Genomic DNA, 20,109 nt, shown 5'->3' with positions numbered 1-20,109 from the left:
CATCTATTGGTAATTCCTGCCTGAATAAACTTTTACATTGCTGATTATAAAATGGTAATATTCTAGTTCTCTCATTTCTTTTACATATATTTGCAGGCATTCTTTTGTGAGGAGATTTTTCTTCCTTTGCCTCTCTTTAATGTCACTATTAACTTACGGATTTCTTTATTCATTATATTATGATACAGTATTTTCATTATTCATTTTGATGCTTGAATTATTTCAAATTTGGTTGGTGGTTGCCCCTTCAGTCTGGCTCCTGCATCATTTTGACATGTCCCTATCAGTCTTAGAGTGCTTTATTGCTTTTTGGCACACACAGATCCAGGAACATTTTGTACTGCCTCAGACCTGGAATCAGCTGTCTTCTCAAGGAGCTTGGTTTCTTCTCGTGGGAAATGGTATTTAGCAACCAAGATCTGGCAGCATGGGTGCTTATTGTTGCTGGGCTATTATTAACTTCCTAGGCCCTTTGTGAACAGAGCTAGGAAATACATGTATTTTATTTATTTTTTAAAAATTTATTTTTCTTTTTAAAAAAAGTTATTTTTTTAATTGAAGGATAGAGGCTTTACAGGGTTGTGTTGGTTTCTGCCAAGCGCCAGCATGAATCAGCCACAGGGGTATGACGCAGGGAGCTGAGACCCGGGCTCTGTGACAGCCTGGAGGGGTGGGATGGGGAAGGAGGAGGGAAGGAGGTTCAGGAGGGAGGCGACATGTGTGTGCCTGTTTATTTATTTTTGGTGGTGCCGAGTCTGTTGCCGCCTGGGCTCTTCTCTAGTTGTGGTGAGCAGGGGCTACTCTAGCTGTGGCATGCAGGCTTCTCATTGCAGTGGCTTCTCTTGCTGCAGAGCGTGGGCTCTAGGGCACTCGGCCTTCTGTAGTTGGGGTACCAGGGCTCAGTAGTTAGGGCTCCCGGCCTCTGGAGCACAGACTCAGTAGTTGTGGTACACAGCTTATTGCTCTGCGGCATGTGGGGATCCTTCCGGATCAGGGATTGAACCCATGTCTCCTGTATTGGCAGGCAGATTCTTTACAACTGAGCCACCAGGGAAACCCCATATTTTTAAAAATTGCCAGTTTATACTGATACCTCCAAATCAAATCCAACACCAGTGGATTTTTACCTCTTGCCATTCTCTGCTGAATCTCTTCTCTCCTACACTGAGAATCCTGGTTTCCATCAGCAGTGTGTGTGTGTGTGCACACACGCATATGTGTGTCTCTGTGTTTTTTATATACCCATGCAGTTATTTTTCATGACCCTCTAATGGATAGGTCAAAAGGTATTTAATTTACTTATTCAACTGTAAATGGGCTAGTTCTAGAGTGCTGGGTGCTGCGGATGCCATGCTAAGCAAAACCAGACACAGTCCCTGCTTTCATATAATATATATTCCAGTGGGAAATAGCCAAATAATCATACTAATGAGTGTATAATTACAAAGCAAGAGGAGTACTTTGAATAGCAAAATGGTTCTAGGAGAAAAGCAGAATGGTCCTAAGCAGTTAAAGATGATCGAGACCCTCAGACATGAGCTGAGTCAGTCCTGAAGGAAGAATAGGAGTTAACCAGATGAAGAGGGAGGGTTAGGGAAGAACAAGGTCTTTCCAGGCAGAAGTAATAGCCGGTAGCCAGAGGGGAGCTTTTGAGGAACCCAGAGAAGGCTGGAGGCTAGGGGAGTTGTGAAAGAGGCCAAGGCTGTAGAAGTAATAACAAGAGTCAGTTCAGTTCAGTTGCTCAGTCGTGTCCGACTCTTTGCAGCCCTATGGACTGCAGCACGCCAGGCTGCGTATGACAGAGGTAGCTGGCATTATTGAGTGCTTACATGTGCTAGACACATACTATTTTACATAATCTGCAGTTAAGCCTATAAAATTGATGCCATTATTAACCTCATTTTACAGTTGAGGAAACAGACATTGAAAAGTTAAGTCATTTGCACCCAGTCCCATAACTGGAAGCAGGAGAACTTCAGTCAGAAGAGCCTTCATCCTTAACCGTCCCCTCTTTCACCTCCTGAGATCAAGCGATGGTAGAACTTTGCAGGCTATGGGAACGATTTTGGATCCCAGCTGAAGAGAGAATTCTTAGCAGTTGAATTACCATGTCACAGAATATGCACATTAAAATTTTCATGTAGTTGAATATAGGAATTTTGGTGCATATCCCGTTTCTCAAAAATCCTGGGAATGCTCCAAATGAAAATGTTCTTTGTGCAGAGCCTTTTTTCTGTAGCACTTCTTGAACTTGACCCTGGGGAGGGTTATCATTTGAAGAGGTTCTCAATTATGATGGGTTATAGGATTAAGGGGATCCGTATCTTTATTATTATTTTTTAAATTTTTATTTATTTATTTTTGGCTGCACTGGGTCTTTGTTGCTGCCCAAGGGCTTTCTCTAGTTGTGGTGAGCCTGGGGCGGGGGGCTACTCTCTAGTTGCTGTAGGTGGGCTTCTCACTGTGGTAGCTTCTCTTCCTGCAGAGCATGGACGCTAGAGCTCAGGCTCAGTAGTTGTGGACCACAGGCTTAGCTGCCCCACGGCTCATGGGGTCTTCCCGGACCAGTGATCAAACCCGTGACCCCTGCATTGGCAGGCAGAGTCTTAACCACTGGACCACCAGGGAAGCTCCCTGAATCCGTGTCTTTAATAGCGCTTTAGGCAAATAGTACACAAAGCTCAAATTTATCGAAATATTTACTGACATGATTGTTGCATGTTCCATGAATGGTAACAGCAGATGAACAGAAAGTAGTCACCCCAAAGATGAAATAGGAAAAGTTCCAGGAGAGTTCCGTTCACCTATCATTTTTCACCAGTTAATTTCCAGTTCCTTGTTCATTGTTGCTTTTAATTTCCAATTTCCTTGAAGATGAGCAAAACCTGGTGAAAGTCATGGAACTGGTGGATGCTGTGTATGGTCCGTACAAGCCCTACCAGCTGAAGTATGGAGACATGGAAGAGAAGTACCTCCTCATCCAGTTCAGCGAGGTGCCTCTGGTAAGGTCACAGCACTGCCGGGGCCAGCTGGGCATCTCTCTGTCTGCCAGGCTAGGGTCGGGGTAGCTGGGATGCTTCGGAGAAGGTGGGAGCCGGCATACGGAATGCAGAGAATGGGAACAGGTGTGTAAAACATGGGCTCTCAGCTCTTCCAGGTCTCTTGTAATCCAAATTAAAAGGAGACCACAGGTCTGCTACCTGGTTTTTATTTAAAATCCCCAGTACAGGCCTACCACCCCTCAGAGGCTTAAATCTTCTCGAAATTAAGTTGGTGATCTCCGAGTCAGGCATGATTACACAGCCTTTTGTTCAAGGCAGATATGCAAACAGACGCTGGAGCGGAGCACTCTAGGACGGTGCTCTCAGGCCAGGTTCACCAGCTGGACACACCAGCGGGGAATTTCCATTGCAAATAATTAAGGCTGTCTAGCGGGAGGTGAGTTGACATTGAAGAATAGATCTTACAGTAGTTCAAGTCGGCTGCCTCCTGCCATTTTTTCTCTGTTTTCTAAGGATGTCCCTAGAAAGTCTGTCCCACTCAGTTATGTTCTTGCCCCTGAAGGAAGCATGTTTTTTTTCAGTGCATTCTTTTGGAGTGTGTGGTACAGAGAATTCAGACCCTCACTTGAGAGCCAGAGGGCGAGATACCATCTTAATCACAGAAAAAGAGGAAAGAGATTTAAAAATATATATAAGGATGACTCTAAGGATTTGATCATGCTTTTTGGCCAGAAGTTTATGTCTATGATCTCACTGGCTGCTTAGACTGTTCTTCCCTCAGTCAGGCTCTTAAAGAGCTCTCATAGTTTGGGACTACATTTCTGATGTTCGTAGTAAGTGGTTTGACCAGGAATGAGGAGGTCTGGAGCTCCTGCCATCTGAATGTTGTCTATTCATTTGTTCTTCATTCTGAGGCAGCTTTTTATTGTTTCTGTCTGCTGACCAGGAACACGGGGAAGTCATTGACTGTGTGCAGGAGCTGAGCCACTCTGTGAACAAGCTCTTTGGCCTGTCTTCTGCAGCCGTTGACAGATGCATCCGATTCACCAATGGCCTGGGGACCTGTGGCCTGCTGACAGCGCTGAAGTCTCTCTTTGCCAAGTAAGGCTGGGGAAGTGGGATCAGGGCCAGCCGCAGGGGAGATATGGCCTGCTGGTGGCCCTGAAGTCCCTCTTTGCCAAGTAAGGCTGGGAGCGTGGAGTCAGGGCCAGCCTCATGGCAGAGTGGTGTCTCCCAGTTAAAAATGCGGATGTCCGTATTCCTGCCGTGAGTTCTGGAGAGGCACTTGCACCTAAGCCTAAGGGGGCGTCCTTAATGATGCTAAGAACATCACAGCACATTCCTTATGGTGGAGCATTTAAAACCACCAGAATGTCCATTAATTTGGAAATGGCCGAGTAAGATATGGTATATTCATACTAGGGGAGTTCCTTATGAGGCAGTTAAGGTGTTAGTTCGATCTGTATATAACAGCAGGGATAGATGTCAAAACATACTGTTGAGGTGAATAAAAAGTTGCAGGATACTTTGTAGAGTACATTTTCTGTAGCAGAGCTCAGCAAGGCTTTTCTGCCAAGGACCAGATGATAAGTATGGTAGGCCTTGAGGGCTTTGCAGTCAATAGAGACTTTCATAGAGAGTGCTTCCCCAGAAGTACAGAAGCAGCCAGAGACAATACATACCTGAGTGGATGTGGCCTTGTTCCAGTAAAACTTTGTTTACAAGAAACCAGAAGTGCCAATTCCTGTTCTGGATCCTTCTTGAAGCTATAAGTGCATGATATATTCCTATAGAATACAGGTCACCAAACTCTAGCTCATGAGCTAAGTCTATTTTTGTGAAACTTTTTGTAAAAGCGTTATTGGAATTCCACCAAGCCCATTCACTTATCTGTGACCTCTAAATCCTCCCAATGAAGTTAGAATTGAGTAGTTAGGACAGAGACCTTGTGACTTGCAAAGCTTAATACCTGGACCTTAACAGACAAAGTTTGCTAAGCCCTGATGTGGAAGGTTAGGCAAAACTCAAAACACTGATTATATTTGAGGAGCGGGAGGACTAAGTTAGTAGTCATAGGAGACTTGGCTTTGTTATTGTCTGATTCTTAAAAAGGAGAATAAATTAACACATTTCTTGTGTAATTAAAAAATATATAAACATCATGCTCAGTAGAAGAAGCCGGTCAGACAGGACCTCACTTTATATGATTCCATCTATACAAAATGTCCAAAACAGGCAAATCTATAGAGACAGACAATAGGTTAGTGGCTGCCTAGGCAGGGGGTGCGGGTTCCATCCTGGGTCGGGAAGATCGCCTGGAGGAGGAAATGGCAACCCACTCCAGTATTCTTGCCTGGAAAATCCCATGGACAGGGGAGCCTGCCAGGCTACAGTCCATGGGGTTGCAAAAGAGTCAGACGTGACTGAGCAGCTAAACAAAAGAGCTGGGGAGAGGGGGGCATTTGGAGGAGATGCGCGATGACTGCTAAAAGGTACAGGGTTTCTTTTCAGGATGATGAAGCTTGTTTTAAAGTTGATTGTGGTGATGGTTACACAACTCTGTGACTGCATAAAAACCTTTGACTTGTGTGATTTGTGAATTGCAAATGCAATAAAGCCATTAGAAGAAAGAAAGAGGGGAGGCCAAAATTAAATTTACTTAGAGAAAAGAAAAGTTAAGAAGTCAGTATAAGGCTGGATTCTCTGACCTGTGTAATTGAGGTGGAAGGGCCCTTGGGAGGTTAGATGCTTCAGTATTTAGCTTATGGACGGATACATTCTCAGGCTCTGCAAGAGATCGTATTCGGGAATAAAAGTTGGTTGAGTCTCAAGAAACTCCTCATACTGAACTGAATGCGCTTTTGGTGCTGTAAGTTTAGGGAGCCCTTGTCATTCCAGAAATACTGAAAATGCCCCTGTGAGCTCCGAGGGTCCTGGGGCCCAGTGCTGTGGTCACTGCCGTGGGCTGTCTGCACCTCCGAGGGCGGCTCAGAGGAAGGCACTGGAGGGGACAGGGGCTCTGCTCGCAGATGGAGGGGGAGCAGGTGAGCCCAGACGGGACCTCCAGAGAGAGAAACATCAGCAACAGGTTTAATCAAATAAAATTCACCTCTTTCTCTGCCACCAACTGGATTTTGTGGATGAAATAACTTTTTTTGAGATCTAAAAATTTTATTATAAAATAACAAAAGTGAAAATGCTTTCAGAAATATATATATATTTAAATACAAAAAAAGATGTAAAAAAGCGAAAGTCTTTCTGCTTTCCTGCACATGTCCTTCTCCTCAGAAGTCACAAGTTTTAAGCATTTTACTTTTAGTCTTTTATTTAAATATATTTGGCTGCTCTGGGTCTCAGTTTTGGCATGCAGGATCTTGGTTTGCTGACCAGGGACCGGACCCAGGCCCCCTGCATTGGGCTCAAGGAGTCCTAGCCTTCTCACTCTTCTCTCCAGACTTTAAGGAATATTTGCTTGTTTATCACCTTTAGCTGTTGTGTCTTGACTCCCAACTCTGAAGGGTGAGGAACTGGGCCTCTTTGAGCCTGGTCCTCTCATGCCTTCTCTCCTCCCAGTCCTCGCTGGTGATGTTTTCATTTTTGGTTCTTCTGTTGGTTACTTCAGTTCCTTCATTTTAAAAAGTAATGCAAATCCATATTAAAAATTCAAACTGGACCAAAGGATGTATGATGAAGCCAGATCACCTTCTCTAGAAGGGGAGGATTTGAAGCTACCAAAATGACTGATATTTGTTTATGAAATTAGTCAGGGAAATAAGGGTGATACTGACTTGCCCGGGGTTCAAGTGGGACCTTGTTCAGGAGTGGGGAGGGCATGGGATGGTGTTCAGGAAGGAGGGGTAGGGAGGATGAAGGATGCAGGCAGGGCAGGAGGGCAGCCTAAGTTGAACTCGGCCGAGGCTGTAGAATCCATGGTTAGAGACGGGGTGGTGCAGGGTAAGGGGTGTTCCGGCTGTGAGGGAGCCTGGACCCTGGTGGTGATAATATCTCCTTTCTGTGTGGTTGTGAATATTGAGTGAGATGTGAATGGGCTTAGTCGCTCAGTCAGTCTTTGCAACCCCGTGGACTGTAGCCCACCAGGCTCCTCTGTCCATGGAGTTCTCCAGGCAAGAATACTACTGGAGTGGGGAGCCATTCCCTTCTCCAGGGGATCTTCCCAACCCAGGGATCGAACCCAGGTCTCCTGCATTGCAGGCAGATTCTTTACTGCCTGAGCCAGCAGGGAAGCCCAGGGAATATTGAGTGAAAGCACATAATTACAGCACTTTGCATGGTAGAGACCCTTGGAAACATTTATTGTGAGAAAGCTGGAGTGTCTTGGTACAAACGCCATAAAAACGTGATGTGACACACACATCACCTGCGTGCCCCGCTGGGGCTAAGCGATCACCCACCTTCCCCCACCCCCACCCCCTGCAGTGCTCCGAAGCTGCTCACCATCCCGGGGACTCTTTGTCAGGAGCTTCTGCAGCGCATATGCACTGTTGGGCGGGGCGATCTTCATGTACTTGGCACGGTTGCAGGCTGGTGACGCAGGCCTTTAACCTTCTTCAGCTAAAGCACAATTATGTCCTCCGAGAGCCCCCTCTCAGGGTGTCCCGAGGCCCCTGCCCCTCCCCCAGGGAAAGCTGTCGCATCTCTGGGTGGGGTCTGTGGCAGTTTGGTTTCATAGCTTTTCAGCCCTACAGTTTGAGGCCTCCATGAAAGCAGCAGCAGCGGCATTTGTCCTCAGCGCAGTGGCCTGCTGCAGTTCTGTCCACTTGCTTCTCCGAATGGCCTTTCTTTCCACCACACAGACTTATTCTTCAGGGCAGTGCCTGGGGTCCTCACAGTCCACCGTCCTCCCTAGAGCGTATGGTTTGGGAAGGGAGGGGAGCAAGACTTTTGTGATGTGTGCAGGTGTTGTGAGTTTTAGGGAGCCTCTTGACTTCCAGAGCACATGACCATCCACCCCTGTCCTCCTTACCATACTCTTCCAAAGGAATATGTTTATTGTCCATGTTCCAAGAACTATACAGCCGGCCCTCTGTATCCAGCATCCCTTATCTGTGGGTTCAACTAACTGTGGATCAAAAATACTTGGGAAAAAAGTGTGCAGAAAGTACCAAAAGGGAAAACTTGAATTTACTCGTGAGTTTGCCACATGCTAGCAACTATTTATGTAACATTTACATTGTCTTTACAATTTACATAACATTTACCTTGTATTAGGTATTATAAGTAATCTAGAGATGATTTAAAATATATGGGAGAATGTGCCTAGGTTATATGCAAATACTATAAGCCATTTTGTATTTTTTAAAAAACTTGAACATCCACGGATTTTGGTACTTTGGCTGGGGGCAGGATCCTGAAATCAGTCCCTCACAGATACCAAGGGAGTCACAATATATAAAAACAGTACCACTGCACATCAGCTTTCATTTTTTACTTCTCAGGGAACTTTTGTGTGTGTACTGTTTCATTCATTTCATTTTATCATCATGGCAACACTGTGGGGCAGTACAGAAAGTGAAACTCGCTCAGTCATGTCCGACTCTTTGCGAGTTGCATGGACTATACAGTCCATGGAATTCTTCAGGCCAGAATACTGGAGTGAGTAGCCTCTCCCTTCTCCAGGGGTTCCTCCCAACCCAGGGATCGAACCCAGGTCTCCCGCATGGCAGGCAGATTCTTTCCCAACTGAGCCACAGTGGTAGCCCAGGAATACTGGAGTGGGTAGCCTATCCCTTCTCCAGCAGATCTTCCCGACCCGGCAATCGAACCAGGGTCTCCTGCATTGCAGGCAGATTCTTTACCAACTAAGCTATCAGGGAAGGCAGTGCAGAAGACATCATTCAGTCCATTTTGAAGATGAGGAAACTGAGGCCCAAAGACACCTAGGTACTTGCCTAGACACTGCAGTGCAGGTCTGTCATTGCCTCACAGCCTGTTTCTGGATGTCTCCCTTATGGCCAGGCCTGTGCTAACTCCTGGGGATACAATTATGAGCCATAAGGGGATAGTCCCTGTTCTCTCCCAGAGCTTCTAGTCTAGTGACAGCAATTAACGTTAAACACCTATATTAAATAAGCTATTTAGTGATACTTGGGATTTAGTCATAAGTGGGATGTGATAAGCTATTTAGTGATAAGTGGGATGAAGAAAAGTAAGTGGTATAGTGGGAGCCAACAGCACAGTCTGCGAGGGAGGGTTTTCAGTTTGAAATCCAGTTTCATGCTCCTGTGCCATTAAGGTTGGGCCCAAGCCATGGGACTTGACTGTTTACTCTGAATTCAGGGATTAGAGTGGGCTTACCTGATAGCTCAGTTGGTAAAGACTCTGCCTGCAATGCAGGAGACCCTGGTTCGATTCCTGTGTCAGGAAGATCTGCTGGAGAAGGGATAGGCTACCCACTGCAGTTTTCTTGGGCTTCCCTTGTGGCTCAACTGGTAAAGAATCTGCCCGCCATGCGGGAGACCTGGGTTCAATCCCTGGGTTGGGAGGATCCCCTGGAGAAGGGAATGGATACCCGTTCCAGTATTCTGGCCTGAAGAATTCCATGGACTGGATAGTCCCATGGGGTTGCAAAGAGTCAGATACAACTGAGCGGCTTTCACTTTCAAGGATTTCAATGCTGCAGAAGTATCTTGTGCTATCCTAGCTATCAGTCAGGTGTTACAGAGGGGCCGTGATGTTTTAAAACAGTCCTTTAAATTAGCTTCCAAAGTCTGGTGAGGTCTTTGCAACCTCCAGACATTCTTTGGATTCATTGGAGAGTATATAACTCCATTGCTAACACTAGCAAAGGGGTACTCTTTTGCCCCCTTCTGATGCCTATGTCAGAAGCTTTCTCTATCTCCTTTGTACTTTAATAAAACTTTATTACACAAGCTCTGGAAAAAAAAAAAAAAGAAACGCCTCTGTTAGGATGAGGGAGTGATTTGCCAGCATCATCTGTCACCTGGTGGATCACAGAGTCTTGGTCTTAGTGGCCATCCCCTTCCCCCTCATCCTGAACATCTCTTAAAGCTGCTCTGTAAGATTAAAGAGACCATCTTGTTACATAGAGACTTGTTTGTGGTCAGAGCTTTATGAGTCGTGACAACCCTTCATAGGATAGCCTCTGAAGATGCTCTCCTTAGCGGTTTGTCCAAAGCTTTGTAATTCCTGGTGTCTCTAGGTCTGGAGAGTTTATGATGACACTGCTGTTAATTTTTCTTTCCCCATAGGTATGTGTCTGACTTTACTAGTACTCTTCACTCAATACGAAAGAAGTACAGACTGGATGATATTCCTCTCAACTCTCTTTTTCAAGAAGATTGGACGGCTTTTCAGAACTCCATTAGGTAAAATAGGAGTAAACATATATAAACATATATATATATATATAAAATAGTGTATAAAAATGATAAATGTGGGGTTTTTTTCTCTTTCACTGTCTCCTCCACCGCCCCCTACCTTTTAAAGCAAATACTCTAGACGCTGCAAACAAGGCAATAAACGAACCAAAAACAAACAAACAAAAAACAAACACCAAAAAGACCTGTCCTGCTCTTAAAATATTTTTAGAAGTTCTTTAGGAACTCATCTCCTTTGGTGATTTAAGTTTTTTGTCTGGCTTGAGATTTTTCCCCCCCTTAGCCTGCAGTTTTTGCAGTAAGTTAGAGCTTTTATATTTTAGAAAGTGCACAGCTGATTGCATCCTATTTCTGGATCTATGTGCCATAATACTAAATGGTAAGGCAGTACTCTGGCCTGGAAAGAGCCATGTGAGAGTTCCATGAAAGGACTTGAGGTGACCCTCCTGAGTCGTTGCTGACAGGCTCCAGGGTAGCGTCTGGGACCTGTGGGCTGCTCGGTAGACACCCAGTTAGTTGCCCTAAACCCTGAGGTCTGATCAGAGTGTGATTGGTAGTGGCCTGAGGCATTTGGCCCTTGATATGTCCAGCCAGGGAATGCAAATGCTGGCCAGTGGCCGGATCTGACCTGTGGACAAGTTTTGTTTGATCACAGGATTAAAAAAAATTTTTTTAGATTATTTGCCAGCATGTAGAGGCCAGGTTTAACATAATCCAGCTTTCCAACATCATGTCAAAACTGGACTCTCTGGAAGCACTGGGTCTGTGCTTGACCTTGACCTCTGCCTGGGGCTGGAAGCCGAAACCCCTGGTTGACTAGGTGATTGTTCTCTGTTCTGTTCTCCCACTCTTATGAGGCCTAACAGCTGGCCTGAGATATTGGCCTGAGATAAAAAACAATCCAGAAATTTCTTTTCCTTACAATTATTCCTCACAGACGTGTTCTGGAAAGGCAAGCTGCTCTCCCCCACTTATATTCCTTGCCTGACCCCCCGGCCTAGGTAGTGTGTGCAGGGTACCCATGGTGCACGTGCGTCCAAAGACCATCTTATCAGGGTAAACCCGGGACCTCCCAAGGCCATTTGGAATATCTCCTCATGGGCTCTGATCTGAACTTTTATTTTTTTATGAAATTTAATGTTCTAGATGCTAATATCCCTTATCAGCTGTGGCAGCTTGGTACACCAGAAAATATTATGCATGAAGTTGTTCTGTTGTACCTGATGTGAGTGGAATATTTCACTTTCTCATAAACCTTTCTTATGATGGAATGCCTAGATATCTTAGTGATGATAGGCACTTTTAGAGAAAGTTAAAAGTTAACTAGCCCTAAGATGTTTTTAATCCTTGGATTTGTCCTGACGTTATAGTTTGGTGTTGAAGGACTCAGTGGCTGGAGTTTTGAGGCCTAGCATAAAATTACTCAGAAATTAAACAAATATTAAATTCAGACATGATGATCATTCAGACTTATCTCTCAGAAACAAATGGATTAAACTCATCTGCCTTTCATGTGATCAGGGTGAAACATAATTCTAATATCAAAACAGTTTTCTCTTCTATGGCTGGCAAATAGGCATCTCACAAACATTAAATAATGAATTTTGGTTTTTAAATTTTAGAGACATAAACATTTTCAACCCATTTTATTGTTTGTTTCTGCTTTTTTTTTTTTTTGGTCATACTACGAAACTTGTGGGATCCTAGTTCCCTGACCAGGGATGGAACCCAAGCCTGCAGCAGTGGAAACTCGAGTCCTAACTGCTGAGCTACCAGGGAATTTCCTCCAACCCATTTTCTCAAAGACAAAAACCAAAACCAACTTCAGTATTTTGTGTACGTGCTAAGATGCTTCAGTTGTGTCCGACTCTTTGCAACCCTATGGACTATTGCTGGCCAGACTCCTCTGTCCATGGGATTCTTCACGTAAGAATACTGGAGAGGGTTGCCATGCCCGCCTCCAGGGGATCTTCCTGATCCAGGGATAGAACTCACGTCTTTTCGGTCTCCTGCATTGGCAGGTGGGCTCTTTACCACTAGCACCACCTCGTATTTTGGGACATGTTAAATTATTTCAGATCACGTTGGATAGAGTTGTGATTCATAGCAGGGAGACCCATGACAGAGGAATATCAGAAGGGACCAGAATTCCCCTTTTACATGAATTACTAATGAATGAAACATTTCAGGCCGGCCCTCTAAGTGGGCCTCCCTGTGGCTCAGACGGTAAAGGTAAAGAATCTGCCTGCAGTGCAGAAGACCCAGGTTTGATCCCTGGGTCGGGAAGATCCCCTGAAGAAGGAAATGGCAACCCTGTCCAGTATCCTTGCCTGGGAAATCCCATGGACAGAGGAGTCTGGCGGGCTCCAGTCTATGGGTTTGTGAGGAGTCTGACACAACTGAGCTCAAAGGATTACCTGCTTTCCCACAACCCAGCACACAACCAAAAGGGTTGAATAGTTAGAATTTTTATGAATGAGACAATGTTTGTCCTGTAAATGTCAGCATTCCAGGTGCTTAAACTTGAAGTGCTTTTTGTTTTGTTTAGGATAATAGCCACCTGCGGAGAGCTCTTAAGGCAGTGTGGGGACTTTGAGCAGCAGCTGGCAAACAGGTAGGAGGGGCCTCGGGGTGGGTCCCTGGGCCCAGGGTTGGGGAAGAACTTGACTGAGTACAGAGCACGGTCTGACGCCTCAGCGCTCCAGGGCTGTCTGTACCTAGGAAACGAGGTGTCAGTATTGTCCCCATTCAGCGTTTATTGAGCATCTAAAAGGAGCAAGGTCTGCTTGGCAGCAGGCACATAATTTTAGCTGGATATGAAAGTCTTGGACTAATTGAGGAAAACAGTACATGCTGTCTCCAAATTATCAGTGGGCTGGGTTCCTGCTGCATGTGTGTGAGTCAGTTATTGGAAATCGAAATAAATTTCGCCATAGAAATGGTGTTCGAAGCGGTGGTGAAGTCCCCTGGTCCAGCCCACAGAATCGGGACAAACCAGGCCAGCCTGCCATCTGGTATCTACCCCAGGATTCTGTGTTGCAAAGTGGGTGTGTGGCAATGAGGATTTCTGGGGTGGGGTCTGGAAGGTCCCTGCTGTCTCATTCTCTCTTCTGATACCTGCCCCGAAGGGACCCCTCCGAGGGCTCCAGCTGCCCAGATGCTCTTGTTTCTTACTTTCAGCAGAATCTCTCATTGCCTCAGTGCAGCTGATTTCTCTCTTCCTCAGGAGTTTCGGGGAAGAAGTCTGAACTCAGGTGGTGTGAGGGCCTAGCATCTGTCCCTTCCCCTCTTTCTGGGATAATTCTTCATTGTTCTAAAGTCATCTCCGCAGGAGGGACTTTCTGGCAGTGGTACAAAGTGAAAAGCAAGCCAAAGCCTCGGACCGGGTGGACAGTAGGGCCGAGCTGCTGGGGAAGGAGGTCAGACTGCCCTTGGGGTCAGGGCCCTGAGCGGGTCATTTCTTTTTCTCACCACTGTTGGTCTTCTTTCATTTCTTATCCCATGGATTGCCTTCAAGTCGCAAGACTTTTCATGATGGTTCTCATTATTGGGAAAGTCTTGCTAGGGGTGGGGGGTGGGGTGGAGTGGAATGGGCAGCTATTGCGGTTCATGACTCCCAAACAGCCCAGCACAGAGGTTATGTGGCTTCCTGGAACAAATAAAACCAGAACATCATAGACATACAATGGAGTGTGTGTAAATAATATAAATGATGAAGTGAACGCGCCCTTCCACCCTACTCCCACGCACACTTAGGCTCACATTCATATGCAGGTGTATACACACACACACACACACACACACACACACACAGTGAAGGGAGCTAATGGTGGAGGGTAATTAGGTCTGGGTTCACAAAGGGCCTGTACAAAAATGAGAACGTTTTACATTTACATATTTAAAATAAAAACTTGTAGCTTATTATTTTTTTTTTAATTTTCTTAATTACAGTAGTAATTACATCCTGGGCCCAACTCATTGCACAAATTAAAAGTTCACAAGTATACAAAGTGAAAAACTGAAAAGCTCCTCACCTTATTCTTCAGAAGAAACATTAACAGCCCTCCACCCCTGTCACATTTGTTGAGCTCTGACATTAAGAACCTTATCGAGTTAACTCATTAGTCATCCCAGGGGCCCCAAAGAGATAAGTACTCTTCTTATCCCCATTTTTACACATGAAGAGACATTGAGGCATAGAATTTGGCTTCTTTTTTAAAAAATTAGTTATTTATTTGTGGCCGTGCTGGGTCTTCGTGGCTGTGCGGGTTTTTCTCTAGTTGCGGCAAGTGGGGGCTCCTCTCTAGTTGCAGTGCTCAGGCTTCTCAGTGTGGTGGCTTTTTTTGTTTCGGAGCTTAATAGTTGTGGTGTAAATGGGCTTAGTTGTTCTGTCGTATATGGGATCTTCTTGAATCAGGGATCAAATCCGTGTCTCCTGCATTGGCGGGCGGATTCTTTACCACTGTTGTTCTGTCGTATATGGGATCTTCTTGAATCAGGGATCAAATCCGTGTCTCCTGCATTGGCGGGCGGATTCTTTACCACTGTTGTTCTGTCGTATATGGGATCTTCTTGAATCAGGGATCAAATCCGTGTCTCCTGCATTGGCGGGCGGATTCTTTACCACTGAGCCACCAGGGAAGCCACAATAATAGCTTTTTAAGCAAAAGAAATTGTTTGTGGAAAAAAAAAAAAAAGAAATTATTTGTGGAAAGATCTGTGTCTGAGGTGATGCAAGTAAGAGGCTGTGTGTGAACGTGGATGTCAGCTGAGTCATCCTGAGTGTGTGTCATCACCACGCCGTCCTTCCTCAGAGATGGCTGTCCGACCTTAGACTTGTGTTTCTCTGTGTGCATATCAGAAGTCTTACCATATCAGAACATACAGACTTGCCTTAATCTTTTAATGAAGATGAATATTACATTCTAAAGGGCAAGGAAGGATCTGGTTAAGAAGGTGAATGGGGTGTTCATAGACAGGTAAAGATCGAGCTCCTGTGACTGCACCCCAGTGAGGCTGAGCGCCTGGCCCGCGCTCTGGTGTGATGAGAACAGATTGAGTGTGTACAGGGGAGCCTTTTTAAGAGGTGACGTCATTCTGGAAGCACTGAGCCTGGATAGGGAAAAGAGTAACAGTCACCATCTGTGTTCTAATCATGGAGCCCAAGTGTGTGGCCGCTGCCTGTAAAGCTTATCTTATCTCCACGCCAATTTCTCCTGCAGAGCCCAGACTGTGACTTCGGACCACTCCCCTGGGGTGGCAGCCGTGGTAGCTCGAAACACTCCAGATTACTTGAGCGATAAGAGTGACATTGGCTACTGGGCTTTAGAGATCACCTAGGCAGGTGATCATTTTGACAGGGACCATTTTGTGACTTACAGGCTGAGTGAAGCAAGGCCGAATTGGGTGTCACCCGAGGGATTTCTCTTGAACTCGGGTGACACGCAGGGAGGTTGCCGTGGCTCCTCTCTACTTTCATGGTGCCCACTACCGATTTTTGGCACAGTGGCATTTTCACTGGGACACAGCTTTAGTAGGGCAGCTCAGTGGGACGATGAGGTTTGGAGAGTCCAGAATAAATGTACACATTTCCCTGACTGAGGCATGGGCAGCAGCTTTTCAAGAAAAGGAGATGCGTTGAGGAAGTAGGTGGAATTGGGATGTTCGTCCCTCCCTCGTTATCATGTGTGGAATTAACTGCCTTCTCCTGGCATGGCAGATAGCACAGTATTGGCACGTATTGGGCTTTGCTGTTAATCTCTGAGCTTCTGGGCAGGCTCTGTTGTGGTTAATCATCTGAAAGCACCAAAGCCTAGCTTAGAGCCCATTACAACAATGAGAAAACGTTTCTTTTTTAAAAAAATGTATTTGTTCTTGGCTTCACTGGGTCTCTGTTGCTGTGCAAGGTCTTTCTCCAGTTGTGGAGAACGCGGTGCTTCTCTTGTTGCAGAGCATGGACTCCAGGGCACACGGGCTCCATAGTTGTGACCAGCGGGCTTCCACCCCATGGCACGTGGAATCTTCCTGGATCAGGGATTGAACCCACATCCCCTACATTGGCAGGTAGATTCTTAACCACTGGACCACCAGGGAAGTCTGAAAATGTTTCTTAATGAATGAGGAAATCAAGGGTTCATTTCTGCATTGTTTAGTTCACAATACTGGGAAATACATATAACAGGACATCAGAGTCTAATGATGGTGACTGGTTGAAGTGGAGGCTAGGGAAGAATGCCGTTAGTTCCTTATTGCTGGAGCTGTGTTTATTCCAACATTTAAAAATACTGGATTTGGTTTTCGTTGTTGAGCACATTATTCAGAAATTTTTAATGATAATTTTTAATATTCAAAACATTCCCAATGTAACTGCTTTTCTTCAACTAGAAGGCAGACTGATACCACTTGCTGGCTGTTTTGAGTCTGAGACATGAATTATAGTAACCCCAAGAAAGAGAGTTGACTTCCTAGAGGGAAGAGATGAAAGCTCAGCTCTCAACTCCCTGCTCACCAAGTCCAAGGCCGCCTGTCACTCACAGAATAATTATGCAACACCTGTTCTCTGCCCAGCTCTGTGCTTTTGTTGTTTCGTCGCTCAGTCGTGTCCGACTCTTTGTGACCCCATGGACTGCGGCATGCCAGGCTTCCCTGTCCCTCACCATCTCCCAGAGCTTGTTTAAACTCATGTCCATGGAGTAGGTGATGCCATCCAACCGTCTCATCCTCTGTTGTCCCCGTCTCCTCCTGCCTTCCATCTTTCCCAGCATCAGGGTCTTTTCTAATGAATTGACTCTTCCCATCAAGTGGTCAAAGTGTTGGAGCTTCAGCTTCAGCATCAGTCCTTCCAATGAATATTCAGGATTGGTTTTCTTTAGAATTGACTGGTTTGATCTCCTTGGAGCACACGGGACTCTCAAGAGTCTTCTCCAACACCATAGTTGAAAAGCATCAGTTCTTTGATGCTCAGCCTTCTTTATGGTCCAACTCTCACATTCATACATGACTACTGGGAAAACCATAGCTTGAACCACATGGACCTTTGCCAAGTGATGTCTCTGCTGTTTAACACATTGTCCCGGTTTCTTATAGCTTTTCTTCCAAGAAGCAAGCATCTTTTAATTTCATGGCTGCACTCACCATCTGCAATGATTTTGGAGCACAAGAAAATACAGTCTATCACTGTTTCCATTGTTTCCCCATCTATTTGCCATGAAGTGATGGGACAGGATGCCATGATCTTAGTTTTTTGAGTGTTGAGTTTTAAGCCAGCTTTTTCACTCTCTTCTTTCACCTTCATCAAGAGGCTCTTTAGTTCCTCTTTGCTATCTGACATAAGGGTGGTGTCATCTGCATATTTGAGGTTATTGATATTTCTCCCTGCAATCTTGATTCCAGCTTGTGCTTCATCCAGCCCAGCATTTCACATGATGTACTCTGCATGTAAGTTAGATAAGCAGGGTGACCATATACAGCCTTGACATACTCCTTTCCCAATTTGGAACCAGTCTGTTGTTCCATGTCTGGTTCTAACTGTTGCTTCTTGACCTGCATACAGGTTTTGCAGGAGGCAGGTCAGGTGGTCTGGTATTCCCATCTCTTTAAGAATTTTCCACAGTTTGTTGTGATTCACAGTCAAAGGCTTTAGCATAGTCAATGAAGCATAAGTAGATGTTTTTCTGAAATTCTCTTGCTTTTTCTATGATCCAGGAGATGTTGGTAATTTGATCTCTGGTTCTTCTGCCTTTTCCACATCCAGCTTGAACATCTGGAAGTTCTCGGTTCACATACTGTTAAAGCCTACCTTGGAGAATTTTCAGCATTACTTTGCTAGTGTGTGAGATGAGTAAAATTGTATGGTAGTTGGAACATTCTTTGGCATTGTCTTTCTTTGAGATTGACTTTAAAACTGACCTTTTCCATTTCTGTGGTCACTGCTGAGGTTTCCAAATTTGCTGGTATATTGAACACAACACTTACACAGTGTCATCTTTTAGGATTTGAAATAACTCAGCTGGAATTCCATCACCTCCACTAGCTTTGTTTGTAGTGATGCTTCCTAAGGCCCACTTGACTTCTCATTCCAGGATGTCTGGCTCTCGGTGAGTGATCACACCATCATTGTTATCTGGGTCATGAAGATCTTTTTTGCATAGTTCTGTGTATTCTTGCCACTTCTTCTTAGTATCTTCTGCTTCTGTTAGGTCCCTACCATTTCTGTCCTTTATTGTGCCCATCTTTGCATGAAATGTTCCCTTCGTATCTCTGATTTTCTTGACGAGATCTCTAGTCTTTCCCATTCTATTGTTTTCCTCTATTTCTTTGCATTGATAACTGAGGAAGGCTTTCTTATCTCTCCTGGTTATTCTTTGGAACCCTGCATTCAGATGGATGTATCTTTCCTATTCTCCTTTGCCTTTCACTTCTCTCCTTTCCTCAGCTATTTGTAAGACCACCTCAGACAACTATTTTGCCTTTTAGTATTTGTTTTTCTTGGGGATGGTTTTGATTATCGCCTCCTGTACAGTGTTATGAACGTCTCTCCATAGTTCTTCAGGCACTCTGTCTATCAGGTCTAATCTCTTGAAATCTATTTGTCACTTCCATTGTATAATCGTAAGGGATTTGATTTAGGGCATACCTGAATGGTCTAGTGGTTTTCCCTACTTTCTTCAATTTAAATATGAATTTTGCAGTAAGGAGTTCATGGTCTGAGCCACAGTCAGCTCCCGATCTTGTTTTTGCTGACTGTATAGAGCTTCTCCGTCTTCGGCTGCAAAGAATATAGTCAGTGTAATTTCAGTATTGACCATCTTGTGAGGCCCATGTGTAGTGTCGTCTCTTGTGTTATTGGAAGAGGGTGTTTGCTTTGACCAGCACATTTTCTTGGCAAAACTGTTAGCGTTGCCCTGCTTCTGTACTCCAAGACCAAACTTGGCTGTTACTCCAGGTATCTCTTGACTTCCTACCTTTGCATTCCAGACCCCTATGATGAAAAGTACATGTTTTTTTTGATATTAGTTTTAGAAGGTTTTGTAGGTCTTCCTAGAACTGTTCAACTTCAGCTTCTTCGGCATTAGTGGTTGGGGCTTAGACTTGGATTACTGTGATATTGAATGGCTTTCCTTGGAAACAAAAAGAGATCATTCTGTCGTTTTTGAGACTGCACCCAAGTACTGGATTTCGGACTCTGTTGTTGACTCTGAGGGCTACTCTATGTCTTCTAAGGGATTCTTGTCCACTGTAGTAGATATAACTACTCTGCTAAGTGCTGGGAACTCAGAGATGAAGAACACTTGGTGTGTTTCAGCCTCACCATCTGATGGAGAGGAATGGGACAGCCTGTTCTAAATATATAAGAGGTGAGAGGCTGGTGAGGTCAGAGGACTGAGGCCTCAGGAGTAAGATTGGGCCTAGGAAAGCAGTGCCTCTAGAAGGGGTAGGATCTTGCTCGGTGCAACAGGGAGGGGAGAGCATTTCAGATCATAGCAGCATGCGAGCAAGACATACAAGGGCCTGAAGCATGGTGTGTGGGCTGAGCTGGGGGTGGTTGGCATGGTAATGGGAATGTTTATAAGCATACAGGGGCTCCAGTGATGGAGGGCCCTGGGTGCCATGCCAGGCATGTTTAGTTTTATCTAGTGGGGCACTGGCAGATCTTTGGGAAAAAACATAAAATCAGATTTTCATTTAAAAAAGATCATTCCAGTAACCCCCAGAGGACAGATTAAATGAAGCAAGAAAGGGACAGCCAC

At 45.0% G+C, this 20,109-nt stretch overlaps 1 protein-coding gene across 1 annotated transcript in view; it reads left to right on the top strand.

Moving 5' to 3' along the window:
- The window catches only part of COG7 (component of oligomeric golgi complex 7), an 86,682-nt gene that overhangs the window by 39,062 nt on the left and 27,511 nt on the right, over nucleotides 1-20,109 (top strand). The window contains exons 8-11 of the mRNA XM_043914516.1: nucleotides 2,875-3,002; nucleotides 3,949-4,103; nucleotides 10,232-10,348; nucleotides 12,909-12,974. Of these exons, the coding sequence (XP_043770451.1) occupies nucleotides 2,875-3,002; nucleotides 3,949-4,103; nucleotides 10,232-10,348; nucleotides 12,909-12,974 (466 nt within the window). The remainder of the gene's footprint in view (nucleotides 1-2,874; nucleotides 3,003-3,948; nucleotides 4,104-10,231; nucleotides 10,349-12,908; nucleotides 12,975-20,109) is intronic.

Source organism: Cervus elaphus, chromosome 10 (assembly GCF_910594005.1).
Source record: "Cervus elaphus chromosome 10, mCerEla1.1, whole genome shotgun sequence".
NCBI classification, from domain to species: Eukaryota; Metazoa; Chordata; class Mammalia; order Artiodactyla; family Cervidae; genus Cervus; species Cervus elaphus.
Note: the sequence above shows the minus strand (reverse complement) of the source record. Positions and strands in the feature narration are given on the sequence as shown.